This window comes from Barbus barbus (assembly GCF_936440315.1).
Source record: "Barbus barbus genome assembly, chromosome: 34".
Lineage (NCBI taxonomy): Eukaryota > Metazoa > Chordata > Actinopteri > Cypriniformes > Cyprinidae > Barbus > Barbus barbus.
In genome coordinates, this window is record NC_136762.1 from 22,345,889 (window position 1) to 22,360,911 (window position 15,023).

The 15,023-nt window shown below is 39.5% G+C and overlaps 1 protein-coding gene across 1 annotated transcript in view; it reads left to right on the forward strand.

Annotated features, from left to right (window-relative positions):
• Nucleotides 1-13,947, forward strand: part of LOC306854122 (uncharacterized protein) — a gene marked incomplete at both ends in the record, with an annotated part of 30,945 nt that extends 16,998 nt beyond the window's left edge. Inside the window, 9 exons of the mRNA XM_079391954.1 lie at nt 509-708; nt 9,438-9,504; nt 10,181-10,395; nt 10,863-10,968; nt 11,201-11,274; nt 11,368-11,466; nt 11,974-12,093; nt 12,274-12,371; nt 13,740-13,947. Of these exons, the coding sequence (XP_079248080.1) occupies nt 509-708; nt 9,438-9,504; nt 10,181-10,395; nt 10,863-10,968; nt 11,201-11,274; nt 11,368-11,466; nt 11,974-12,093; nt 12,274-12,371; nt 13,740-13,947 (1,187 nt within the window). The remainder of the gene's footprint in view (nt 1-508; nt 709-9,437; nt 9,505-10,180; nt 10,396-10,862; nt 10,969-11,200; nt 11,275-11,367; nt 11,467-11,973; nt 12,094-12,273; nt 12,372-13,739) is intronic.
• Nucleotides 13,948-15,023: the final 1,076 nt, after the last annotated feature.

Below are 15,023 nucleotides of genomic sequence, written 5' to 3' on the forward strand. Positions count from 1 at the left end.
ATATAAAAAAATAAAATAATATTGTATTACCATACATATGTTACATATATTTATAATAATAAATAATAATAATTAATTACATTTATATAGTGCTTTTCTGCTTTTTCTAAGCACTCAAAGCGCTCTACATTGTGAGCGGGGGTGTCTCCTCGTCCACCACCAGTTTTTTTATGGTTTACGTTATCCTGATGCCATCCTCTCTGAGCTGACTCATCAGGGAGCATTATGTGTGTTCAAGTCAGCAGTTACTGCTGAATGTTTGACCTGATCATGATCACATTAACATATGGTCCTTATACAGCTGCAAATATTAAATATTTAATTAAACAATAATTTACAGTAACTGACTTAAATGACACATGTATGAAACCAAAAATTACATAAATTGAAGTCATATTTCAAGCATACTTATAGTTTAAAAATAAACTGAGAGAATCTTACAAAGCCTGTCACACTCAAAATTAATTTTCTTTATGCACTTTTTTCATATCTTTTGTTCATCCTGCAGTCCGTCAGAAGTCATGTTTGGCCCGTCTGGGTGGCCGTGCGGAGGGTGTGGATACTGAGCAGGAGCGGCTGATGATACAGAGACTGAAAGAGAGATGTGAAGATCAGGCTCGGAAGCTGATGACCCTGCAGGACGAGCTCAGGAGGTCTTCACGATGCCTGGATGTGTTCACCTTAACCACACAACACTTCTGCCAGAAGGTAACATGCTGGAGTGCTGGTAACTTAATAGTTAAAACCCAAAGACCCGCAATGTTTGCAGGTTCAATCCTAAATAGGGCTGACCCAGAATTCAAAGTTAAGGTTGTAAAAGGCATACAAAAAACTGCTGAATAATTGTTTCAAACTTACTGTGTGAAAGAATCAATTTGTGGAAATGAGCCTGACTACCCATCACTACTACAAAAGCAGAGCTTCTGATCCACTTGCATGATGTAATCATCAGATCATGTGATTCTGGTTGGAGGGTAACACAGCCCCTGCTTCATGTCACATTAGGGACAAGACAAAAATTAATTGTCATTTAAGCTTAAACATCTTATCTACAATTTGAAGAACACTGATTTCAAAGAAGGCCAGTTTGGAGCAATGTCAAAGGGCAGTTTCTTAACCCCAAACGAGCTGCGCAATTTGCAGAAACCTCTGGAATCCAGGCAGTGAAACATGGATTTGCATTTACCATTTTGTGTCAGACATGCTGAGTTTTATGGTAAAATTTTACTCTAAACATTGTACTAACATCTGGTAGCATTTTTTTTACAGTCCTGTTACTCATGTACATACTATGTACTTATTATTGTAATTACAATTACTAGGTAATAACTAAGTAATATCCCTGAACCTACCCCTAAACCTAACCCTACCCCATGTAGTTACCTTATATTACCAATACTTTCTTAGGTAGGTACACTACAAGTACACTGTAAGTAAGTAAGTTCAAGTACTGTAAAATAAAGTGCATCCTAACATCTCATCAATTTAATATTTACTTACAGTTGAAGTCCAAAGTTTACATACACCTTGCAGAATCTTCTAAATGTTAATTAATTATTTTTACCAAAATAAGAGGGATCATACAAAATGCATGTTATTGTTCATTTAGTACTAACCTGAATAAGATATTTCACATAAAAGATGTTTGCATATAGTCCACAAGAGAAAAAAATTATAGTTGAATTTAGACAAATTGTTACGGGGCGAACGAGACGTGAGATGTGCAGATCCATATGCAAAGCTTTATTTACAAAGGAGTAGTCAATCAACAGGCAAGGGTCAGATAACACAGGTACATCACAGGCAAGGCAAAGAATATTCCTAGGGCTGGTGTGGGTCTACGATCGGCGAACAATATCCAGAGGGCTTGACATGAGGGGTAATCCAAATAACACAAGCAATAGTCCAGGCGAGGTGCAAACACAGTCTGAAACAGCAGGCAAAGGGTTAATCCAAGATACACAGGCAGAAGATCAGGAACCAGACAACAAGGCAACATGAAATTACTAGACTTAAACTAGAACTAGAAACTAGGACCGGAAACTTGGAATGACTTCGTAATGTAGGTATCGCTAGAAGAGTGATATACACTAAACAACACTCGGCAGTGAGAAAGAGGAAGTCCAAGGCTTATAAAGTGTGTCTGATTGGATTCAGCTGTGTGTGTGTAATCAGTGCAATGGATGATGGGAACTGTAGTCCGGAGTGACATGTAACAGTCTGTGTGGTGTGAGATTCAATATGAGGGGAAACTCAATATGAGGGGAAACTGGGAAACTCTTTATGATACTTGAGTTTCTGAGTTGGGCGGGCCATAAACTTTAAACATGGTGAGGGGAGAAATACAGTTGGAGTATTGATAAGTTTTAATAATTTTTCCCGCAACATCTACATTGCTTTCTCCTGCCATTACAGTTATGTACGGTATATTATAAAATAACCATTATATATATAAATAACCATTTGATGCTTATTTTATGCATTGAACACAGCGAAAATAGCATTTATTTGATTGAAATTTCAGAATTGTCAGCAAGATGAATATCTATAGCATAGTGATTGTTTATATGGTTACCAATGAACTAGGACCTTGATCAAAACCTGTTGGACATTTACTAAATATTTTTTGACTTTAATAAGATTTCTCTGAGAAACAGGCAAGAATGAACTCATGAATGGGCCGTCCTCCATGATTCCTGTTCTTTCTGACAACAAAACACTTTATACAAACTCATAATTACAACTTCAGAGGTGGGAAGTTGGAATTTCCCAATAGCATGTAAAGGCAGCATAAGCATTGTTCCTTTCAGTGTGTCTAAAATGTGTCTTCGTTCCCAGTATACTTTAGTATCAGACAATGCACACGTGTTATTTTGTTCTTTATTGATCCCGTCCTCCTATTCCTATTATCTCTCCATCATCTCTCCCCTCCTCCCAGTGTGTGTGTGTTTGTGAGAGAGAGAGGGTGAGAAGCTTGGGGGTTGTCTGAAGAACGTGTGGAATTGCAGACTCACGGTACTCATTGTTGCTGTAGTCAGGCTATGACGCTAAAGACAGGATGAGGTAAAGCTGGTTGTTGGCCGATTTTGGTCTTTTTCTCTCGCATTCTCCCTCACTCTGCCTGTCCGTCTTTCCTCCACTCCCTCTCTTTCTCCTCATTTCTCTCTCTCTCGTGTGGCGTGCGTATGGTATTCCCCCGATAGGTTTTTTATGAAGCGACATTCTGCTGTAGCATGAGCCAATGTTGCTGTAATCTCTCTCTGTGTCTCCATCCTACATGCTGTTTGGATACTACGGTAAAAGAATCGCAAGAATAGTGTGTATGCTGCTTTCTTGCTCTGTAACTTGTTTGCTAAAGTAGAATCAGTGATGCCTTTTGCATAAGACCTTGTTTATTTCATTCTACTGTCATCTTTTATATACTGTAGTTTGTGATGATGGTAGTGTATGTGTGTGTGTGTGTGCTGTCAGTGAGAACAAACATGTGCTCTTATAGTGACGGAAACACCCCACCCTGACTGCTGACACTTGATGTGGGAGGTCTGATATTATTATATTTTATGGCACTTTTGGTTTTTATTGACCTGTTAAATAAAAACATATTATTGCATTTGATATGTGACCGTTTTAATAACTTTGCTAATTGGATATTAAAATGTTCTGAAGAAGGTGTCATGTTGCCCTTGCAAAACTTGCCATGACAAGGTTCGAGTGGGATTCTATGTGGTTTCTAAGGTGTTATGGGTTGTTGTTTGCAAGTTACTACGCTTAAGTGTTCTGGGTAGTTGTTAGGATGTTGCTATGTGGTTTCTAAGGTGTTGGGGGTGTTTTTTTGCAGGTTACTAAACTAAAGTGTTCTGAGTGATTGCTAGAGTGTTGCTATGTGGTTTCTAAGGTGTAGTGGGTTGTTTTTTTGTGGGTTACTATGCTAAAGTGTTCTGGGTGGTTCTTAAGGTGTTGCTATGTGGTTTCGAAGGTGTTGTGGGTTGTTTTTTGTGGGTTACTATGCTAAACTGTGCTATTTCTTGGACATAAGAAATAGCACACCAGATAACCTTTTGCCGACATTTGAACATTCGGATGTTTTACTGGACATTTTAGTTGTAGGAGCTGCGTTTCTATACAAGCGCTCCAGGTGACGCAAGCGAGGGAAGCGTGCTGGTGCGCTCGTGAAATCCAGACAGCGCAGTTTAAGGACTCACCTGGCGAATCTCCGCACCCTTGCAAATAAATCAGATGAACTACAACTCCTCACCCGCACAAAAAAATGACTTTTTAAACTCTTCTGCGCTTTGTTTCATGGAAACTTGGCTGAACGGATCTATCCCAGACAGCACGCTACATCTAGACGGATTCCAGCTATTCAGAGCAGACCGCATCATCGAGTCGTTGGGGAAAACGAGAGGCGGTGGATTATGTTTTTATATCAATGAAGGCTGGTGTACAGACGTGACAGTTTTAAAGAAGATGTGCTGCCCAAACCTGGAAGCTCTCTTTATTAACTGCAAGCCTTTTTATTCGCTGCGTTAGTTTTCCTCTTTTATTCTGATGAGTGTGTAGATTCCTCCTGACGCGCGTGTGAGCGCTGCGCTAGAACTGTTGGCTGACCAAATCACACACACAGAGCAGCGTTACCCGGACTCTTTCATTATCGGACTCTTTCATTATCATTCTCGGTGATTTTAATAAAGCTAATCTCACCCGCGAACTGCCTAAATACAGACAACACATCACGTGCCCCACCAGGGACAGCAATATACTGGACCATTGCTACACTCTCTTAAAGGATGCGTATCACTCTGTCCCCCGTGCAGCACTGGGACTCTCTGATCACTGTTTGGTTCATCTTCTACCAGCCTACAGGCATAAACTTAAATCTGCTAAGCCTGTAGAAAAAACTGTAAGAAGATGGACTGTTGAAGCAGAGCAGGATTTACAGACTTGCTTTGAACTTACTGATTGGAGTGTTTTTGAGGCTGCAGCTACTGATCTGGATGAGCTCACCGTCGCCGTCCTACATTGGTTTCTGTGAGGACATGTGTGTACCCACCAGGACTTAAATAAAATTTAACAACGACAAACCTTGGTTCAGTACAAAACTCAAACAGCTTCGCCAGGCCAAAGAGGATGCTCACAGGAGTGGGAACAAAGCCTTCTACAAACAGTCTAAATACACACTGAATAGAGAGATAAGAGTGGCAAATAAAAACTACTCTGAAAAGCTAGAAAAAACAGCTTTCAAGCAATGACTCTGCATCAGTGTGGAAAGGCCTGAAAGCCATCACCAGTTACGAGACCCCTCCCTCCAGCACCGATGCCAATCAACAACTGTCTGAAGACTTGAACAAGTTTTATTGCAGATTTGAAATACAAAAGCCTGGTCTGACACCCCACACCCACTCTGACCGTCTCACAACACAGCCATCAACACCTCCCCCCTCCCTCCCCCATACTGTTTCTCAGCCTGTAATCAAGATCTTTGAAGAAGATGTAAGCAAAGTCTTCAGGAAACAGAAGATAAGGAAAGCCAAAGGCCCAGATGGTGTCTCTCCTGCCTGCCTCAAAGCCTGTGCTGTCCAGCTATCATCCATCTTCAAATTGATCTTCAACAGCTCACTGGAGCTGTGTGAAGTCCCCTCCTGCTTCAAACGCTCCACCATCATCCCTGTACCCATGAAACCAAAAATCACAGGACATAATGACTACAGACGTGTTGCTTTAACGTCTGTGGTGATGAAGTCATTTGAGAGGCTCGTGTTGTCTCACCTGAAGGACTTTACTGGTCTCTTGCTGGACCCCCTGCAGTTTGCTTACCGAGCAAACAGGTCTGTGGATGATGCAGTCAACATGGGACTGCACTTCATCCTCCAACATCTGGACAAACTAGGGACTTATGCAAGGATCCTGTTTGTGGACTTCACCTCCATCTGACAGACAGGCAGCAGCTAGTGAGGCTGGGAAAACTCACATCCAACACCCGCACCATCAGCACTGGACCTCCTCAGGGCTGCGTTCTCTCCCCACTGCTCTTCTCCCTCTACATGAACGACTGCACATCTAAAGACCCCTCTGTCAAACTTCTGAAGTTTGCAGATGACTCTACAGTCATCGGCTTCATCCAAGATGGTGACGAGTCTGCTTACAGACAGGAGGTTGATTAGCTAACTGTCTGGTGCAGTCACAACAACCTGGAGCTCAACACGCTCAAAACTGTAGAGATGATAGTGGACTTCAGGAGAAACCCCCCTGCTCTCCCCCCACTCACCATCATGAACAGCACTGTGACTGCAGTGGAGTCATTCAGGTTCCTGGGCGCCACCATCTCCCAGGACCTGAAGTGGGATACTCACATCGACTCCATCGTGAAAAAGGCTCAGCAGAGATTGTACTTTCTTCGTCAACTGAAAAAGTTCAACCTGCCACAGGCGCACATGACACAGTTTTACTCTGCTGTTATTGAATTGGTCCTGTGCTCTTCTATAACTGTATGGTTTGGGTCAGCCAACAAATCAGATATAAGAAGACTGCAGCGGACTGTTAGGTCAGCAGAAACGATCATTGGTGTCCACCTGCCCAGCCTTCAAGACTTGTACTACTCCAGAGTGAAGAAACGGGCAGGTAACATCATCACAGACCCTTCTCACCCTGGACACGACCTGTTTGCGCTTCTCCCCTCAGGCAGACGCTACAGATCTCTGTGCACTAGAACATCTAGGCATAAAAACTGTTTTTCCCCCATGCCATCTCCAGCCTAAACAACTAACACAGGAATTATTACCTGTGTCCTGTAATTCATTCCCCATCTCTAATTATTGACTCTCTCCCTAGTACCTTGTAAATATATATGCATATTTTTCTAAACAGCTGTATATATAGAGTTAAATGAGGCACAAATCTGTACATGAATCTTCTGTTCCAGATTCTTACACATTATTATTATTATTATTATTATTGTTAAGTCTTATTTAAATGTGTCTGTTCTCATGTCAGATATGTATGTATGTATGCATGTATGTACCAGAGCTTCTTAAAAACCACAACAAATTCCTTGTGTGTTTGCGCACACTTGGCGAATAAAGCTGATTCTGATTCTGATAAAGTGTTCTGGGTGGTTGTTCTGCACCCCCTGCTCTGCACATTTTGCATGTCTTCCTGACTTAACACACCTGACTGAGATCATCAGCTCGTTAGGAGATAGATCCATGAACAGAACTAATGAGCTGATTATCTCAATCAGGTGTGTTAAGTCTCTCCACCCTCAATACCACGACTGAGGTGCCCTTGAGCAAGGCACCGAACCCACAACTGCTCCCTGGGCGCCACAGCAAAAATGGCTGCCCACTGCTCTGGGTGTGTGTGCACTTTGGATGGGTTAATTGCTGAGCACAAATTCCGAGTATGGGTCACCATACTTGGCCGTATGTCACGTCACTTTCACTTTTTCACTTTCACTTTTTTAGTGAAATTTAGCATGTTGCTATGCAGTCTCTAGGGTGACTGCTATACCTACTGGGCCAAGGCTGATTTATTTAGTGTAAATGTAGGGTTTACCTCTCCTCAACAAGCCATATAATTCAAAGTATTGTAATGTCTGTTGCACAGACGGTGTAATAGAACCAAAATGTAATACTTAGGGTGATTGTTTTTTTTAAACACTAATCTTCAAGATGAGCAGTAGTAATCACAATGCTTAGTACAAAACACTAATAAGAAAGACCATATATGTTTTAAGCACGTTCAGTGTTGTAGGTGTGTTGGGGTGTAACACTGTTACACCCTGCAGATTTATCTTTTGTTTTATAGGTGGGGACTGAGTCCTTGAGACCGCCTTGCTTTCACTATTCTAGACTTTTCACAGCAGGAAACGAAAGTAGGCGAGGTAACCACGGTGAAGACAAGGCAGTCAGATTTGTATTCATGGAAAGACTCTCGAGGGATCTGTGTGACATGATGTGTGCTGGAATAAAATCTTATTGGGTGAGATCTGAAGAAGGGAGACAATGATGACAGGTCAGAGCATTCGTGGCGTCATAGGGTCTTGACCCTGCTGTTAGTTTACAGACTGTATGAGAGGGTTATAAATTAAAAAGACTTTTTGTTTTTTTTAAGTACGATGCTACCATTTTGGACTTTTACTATGGCATGGTATTCCTGGGAAGTATCTTTTTAATATGATGGTGCATGGATTTCAGTACCATAGAACTACTATGGTACTACCATAGTACTTTTCACAATGGCAGTCACTGTCCATGTAGGTGTTTTGGATTGGGCTGGATTGTGCAGCTGGGATTTGGAACAGAATGAGTGTAAGATTAAGGACTGCTATGTTAAAATGCTGACTCATGCTGTATCATTTGCTGACATTGATTTTTATAAACAAGTATAGATCATAAGCATTTCATTGTATTGTGGCATTATCAATCATGCTAAGTATAGATGTGGTTGGTTGGGTCACTGTGGAGTAAATGTGTGTTATTAACAGATACAGCTAGTGTAATTAATGCAGATTAAGCTCTGTGGCATGATTATCTGGAGCATGGTGGTTTATTTTAAAGCCAGACGACCTTGCTGTTTTGTATTTAATTATGTGTGCTGCAGGTACTGCATAAAGCAGGAGCGTGTAGTCCTTTTAAGATGTAAAGGCTCTGCACACCCAAGCCATTTGAGGGAAGGAGTTTGGGGACTGGCTAAATACTATGATTACTATAAAATTCCCCCTGTCATTTGAAGGGCAACACAAGGGTTGCATAATGAAATGTGGGAAATATGTAAGTAACTGTCTGTAAATTATTATTTGCTAAAAGACAGTAATTGTCTGCAAATCTGTGTCAGTTAAGGATGGTTTCGGAGAGTGGATCCACAACAGCTTTAGTGCCTTATTTCATGCACGAGAAAGTCCGTCCGCGAGTTGCTTGCTCAATGCTCAGTGTGCAAAATGTTTACAGATAACTGAAAATCACATTATATATTATTCCATTTGTTTCCCCCATGCTTGTCAAATCTTGCATTTGTGACGTGTATACATATGTATATATGTTTATCTAAGCATGTGCATATCTCTTAGAAATGCACTACCACTTAATGGCTGTTCCTAGCAACAGACATACTTTTAAATTGACATTTGCCATGGTGTTTCTTATTTGTCAGTTCAGATAAATTAATAATTTAGATAGCAAAGAAGTCACTGATTGACACTGGTATACAGGGATCTTATAAAAATGGTATTTTGGTTGGTATGTTAAATTGATTTGAATGAAAATTGTATCCATAACCAGGCATGCACAAAGTTGTGAAAATTTCTGCAGATTCATCCCTCATGTTAAGTACAAACTAATTCAATAATGCTTTGAGCACATTTGACCATTTATAAATCCATTCCTCTGCATAATTGTCCCTTACACTCATGTAACATGTGAGTTTGTGTGTGTGTTTTGCAGAGTGAGAATGCTGCCGTGAAGGAGAGGGAGTTGTCCCTGCAGCTAGCCAGGATCAGGGATGAAGTGGGTAAGTCTCGTCTGGCTCAGAGATAACAAAACAAAAACATCATACTTCACAGTGATCTCATGCTGACACATGTGCTGCAGCATTCTCACAAATGTTAGGATGACTTCAACCATAAAATAAGAAAGAAACTATATACCTTCTCTGAAACTGCATTTGTCTCTTTCCATCCCCCTCATATTTAATTTGGCATGTGACTCATCTCACATCATGCAGACTTGATCACATCAGCAACACTTTCATGATTTTTGACTAAAATACATGTCCCATGTTTTTTTAATTAAATATCTCATATAAAATCACACATCATAATTCTGATTGATATTTAGTTGATTACAGTAAAATGTTTAATGTTTATACTAACTTTAGTGACCATATACAGTGTATTTTTATTTTTTTTTACAGCATGATTTCCCCTTATGTTCTGTATGCCTTTGATCCGTTTGGATTAAGATTAAATATTTAGACTCACATTTTTTTCTAAAAGGGTTGCAAAAATTGCAAACCCCATATTTAATGAATTGAAAATAACAGCTCATATATTATTTAATTTGTTCAGCAGAATAGGTACCAAGGTTGAAAGTAACAAGGTTGCAAATTTATCAACATTCAACATTTATCAACATAAACATATTCTGAAGGTTAAGCATGACTATAACAAACTATTTTCTCTCTCTAGTGGTCAACGTTCAGCGGTGGGAGCGTCTGCAGGGTGAGAAGGCCCAGCTGGAGCACAGTTTTGAGCGGGAGCTGAAAGGACTACAAGAGGAGCAACAGCAGGAGCTCAAGGCCCTACAGGAGAGACTGGTAAAGGAGCACACCTCTGAGAGACAGCGACTCCAGCAACAGCTGAACAGCCGCCTGGAACAGCTACGATCCCAACACCAGGAACAGGTGAGATGAGGAAGTAACAGGGTGTAAAGACTGAAATTGTTATTGACACACCTTAAAAAGGCTTTTATTTTAGCATTGTACACAAAGGAGTGCAGGGTGTGAGCACTCATGAGGGTTAAGAAAGTCCGAAAAGGTAGTTACATGACTATGTAGTCTGATGATGCACTAATCATCTTCCCTTAAGCCCAAAATATAATTCAGTTTTTTTTTTCTTCAGTTTACTTGCAATTTTCTGCTAAAAGTTTATACTGTACACAAGTCTCAAAATGGCACATAGAGCTTATCAAAATTGGGTTGGTATGAAAAAGAGAAAGACAAGAGAGTAAGACAAAATGAAAGCTGCATGATACAGTATGTTTCTATTGACAATATTCAGGTAAACATTGTAAAATATAGCAATTGACCAATCAGAATCCAATATTCCAGTGTGCCTTTTTAAAACTGACAATTTTTGTTTTCCATTTTAGTTTGAGGATATGAGTGAAAATCATGAGAGGGCAATGACAGAGATGGAAGCGACTCATGGTGCCACATTGGCCACTTTACAGGAAGAACATACCAGAACCATCAAGAGTGAGTCCTGCTGACAGAAACATCCATTACACTCCTAGAAATCTTAGTGAGCGGCCTACTTAGACAGCATTATTAGAGCATCATAGCCTTGAAGCTATTGGTTTAGCCCACTATGAGAGCTCCTGTTTAAAGTCCCTGCTTAACAACATTACTACAGACAACTGAATCAAAACTATCTGTTAATTATTTTTCATATGTGTATTACTAACATGAACTGGTTGCTTGTATTTAGACCTGAAGATGGCACATGAGCAGCAAAAGAAGTCAATGGAAGAGGAATTTGAAAAGCTCAGACTCTCACTGCAGGTACTGTATGTCTTCACTTTCAATGCCAACATGTATTGAACATTGTTTTTACCCTTTTCTTAATAATAGTATGTGTTTCTGTGTTATGTTTAGGATCAGGTGGACACCTTGACATTTCAAAACCGCTCTCTGAGAGACCGGGCCAAGCGCTTTGAAGAAGCATTGCGCAGAAGCACAGATGAGCAGATAGTGGTACTGTTCTTCATGTTCTTTTGTGTGTGTGTGTGTGTGTGTGTGTGTGTGGCTAGTGGTATTAAAACAAGAGTTCATCCCCAGATTTTTCAAAATTTGTCATCTGTGTTCCAAAAAAGAAAGATATTCAGACATATCTGGAATGAGGCCGAATGAATGACCAGAAAAGTTTCATTTTTGGGTCACCATTATTTGTCTAGGTTATAGCTCTGAAAAGTTTTATTCTGGAAGTTTTATTCTGGAAACTAATCCTTTAATAAAGCAATAAACCCCAAGAAGCCGTGGTTTACAGTGAATTTATAACAGCTAAGGGGTGTTGTTAGGCCCGACGCAAAGCGTCCTCAGAAACAGTTGTGGTTGCAACAAAGTGGTTGCCAAGCAACACACAGAAGTGAACAAAGGCACATGTTTGTTTATAAAATATATTTCTGATTATTTCTAATATAAAAAAAGTTATTTCTGGGATGTAGAAATGTTTGCATCTGTTTTCTGTGTGTTTGTGTACAGGATGCCCTTGCTCCTTATCAGCATATTGAGGAAGACCTGAAGAGTCTTAAAGAGGTTCTGGAAATGAAGAACCAGCAGATTCATCAACAGGAGCTCAAAATTTCAGAGCTAGAAAAAATGGTATATTACATTAACAAGCATTACAAAACAATGTTTAAGATAGCTTTAAATATTAACTAATTTATTTAATTTAATTAATTATTTTAATGTATTTAATGATGAATACAGCTAAAGTGCTCGTTTGAAATGAGAAATGTTGAGTTTTTCAGTGATTTTCTTTTTTGTCATGGTTTTACACAGGCCCAAAAAAATGTTCTGTTGGAGGAGCGTATTCAGGTGTTACAGCAGCAAAATGAAGACCTAAAGGACAGGATTGACCGCAACCTTGTTATGTCCAGGTCTTTATAAAACATTTCTAATTTATACCATTAAAGCAGGCCCGGCGCCAGGATGTTATAACTGGGGGGGGCGCCACTACTTATATGCGCAATGACAAAACAGACACAGTACATTTTTAAAGATATTTTTTAAGCGTTTGCTGCATGCTTTAAAAATGTATAAAATTGCATTTTTGAGGGACAAAAAAAAAAAAAGGTACGTTAAGGCCAAGTCACATTTTATTATTACATTCATGAATAGCCTAAGGTAAAATGCTGGTAAATAAAGCTAAATGTTTACTTGCATTATAAATACAGATAAACATTTCTAAAAACATGCATTTAACGAACAAAAAATGGAGAAAATCAATTAATTTAGAAAATCCAATCGTTTTTCTAAATTAACTTTATGAAAAAAAAATAAAAATAAAACAATAATTTTTCCATTACATACAGAACTGAACTATTTTAATAACAGTAGCTAGTCTGTTTTGGGAGAAGGGGAAGACGGGCTCGGGTAATTCTGATAAGTCCTGCAGGCACCCCTGATTGCATTAATATAACTAGAATTTTTTTATTCTACCATTTTAAAGCACGACATGAAATACGGTGAGTCTGGTAAATCGTGATTTCTAGGTCATCAGAGCTCGTGCAGCCAGCAGCGCCAGAGAAACTGCGATGACCGTAATCAGTGTCTGCTCGAATCGCTCTTGCTGTTACCTACTTTGATGACACACACTGCTTCAAGTCAGACGCTGATCGATCGTCGCAAATCAAAATGTATCATATGCGCTCAGACGGTGCGCACATGCTCCTCAAAATAATTATCTATTCCCAATCTAAATAATTAAAGTTGGTTAAAAAAACTGGGGGGGCACAAACTCTTTCTGCGCCGGGCCTGTATTAAACGTATCTTAGTTTCCATACTACACTATTAAAAAAAGCTTCTTTATTGGCATTGATGGTTCCATGAAGAACCTTGCACATTCATGGTACCTTTCCAATGCATAAAAGGTAGATTATTTGGAATGTTCTTCACACTAGATGTTCTTTGAAGAACTGTTTACTTTAAGGTTCTTTGGGGTAGAGTCTGGAGCAACTTTACCACTCACAAGGTGCATGAGAACAACTAAATACAGGAATGTGAGGAAAAATTCCAGCACTACTGTGTGTCTAATTCCCTGAGGAAGGCTCTTAGGCCAAAATGCGTTGGTACTGTTATAATAAATATCTCCTTATCACAAGTAGTGCTGGAATTTTTCCTCACATTCCTGAAAGGTTCTTTGCCACCCCTGTGAAAACCACTTTATAAAACCTTTATTTTTAAGAGTGCATGAACCCTTTCAAGCTACAGATAGTGCTCAGTAGTTGTTCCCTCTATTCTACCAGGCAACTTTCAGAGGAAAATGCCAACCTGCAGGTGTATGTTGAGAAAGAGAGCAACGAGAAGAAACGACTGAGTCGCACCAATGAAGAGCTTCTGTGGCGTCTTCAAACGGGCGAGTTGAGCCCTCGAATGTCTCCCACCCAGTCGCCCCTTCATCGACCAGCTTCTAGTCCTGCTTCACCCTCCCAACAACAGCCCTTCCCTAGATGAGTGTCCAGTTCTCTGCCTTTCTTACTCTTCCTCTCGCACTCTTTTTTTCTGTAACTCATGTTTCTCATTTTGTATTCTGATTGGATGGAACAGAGGATGCTCTCACACCTCTTACACCATACATGGTGGTCATAGCGCTTTCAGTTTAATCATGCCAATGCCAATGTTACTATATTAGTTGGTACAGTGATCAGGGTTTGAGTTGACTTTTTTTGAGTGTGACTGAAAAAAATAGTTGAAGGCGTGTATATGTAAATGGATAGTCCACCCAAAAATGTAACATTCTGTCATAATTTACTCATTCTGAGCCTGCATGACTGATTTACTTATGTGGAGCATACATGGAGAAATTTGTAAAAATTGTTATTGTTGTTCTTTTTCACACAATTACAATGATTAGGGACTGAAGCTTTTAAGCTTTAAAAATATGCATGAAAGTCTAATTTAAGTTCACTGATATTCCACCGATGACTATAGTGTGACCAGATAGTTAAGTCAGTGAGTTGATCTCGAAAACCAAATCAGACTGTTTCATGAAGAACCAACTGGGGGTGCATTTTTCAAAAGCATTTCAAGCTAAAGTTGAAAGTTACATTGTTACCAACACTCTTTTCCATTGTTACCAGTTTAACATTGAATGTTTTCATGAAAATACAGTTCCAAAAAATATTCTCAAACTACTGCCTTTAACCTGTGATTAGAAGTGAAGTTGTATGATGTGACATACAAATGAAAATTTAATTCTACATCTTTTAGTTTTTCATGGATATTAAAGAGTTAATGTAAAAAGGAATCAAACATTTATATATGAAGCCAAACAACAGAGGACAAAAGAAGAAAAGTAGTCCTCAGGTCGCATTTTCATTATATAAAGCAATAATCATAATTAGCAGAAGTTATTACTGCATGATGTCACTAACGACAAAGTTACTACAGTTTCAGGTAACAGTTGTGACTATCTAGTTAATTTCACTGGTGATGCATCATACTGTGGTAGTTAAACAGCAAATTATGTTGAAAAATGCACCCCAGACCACTCCATGAATTGAACTGACCGTTTAATAAAAAAAACAAAT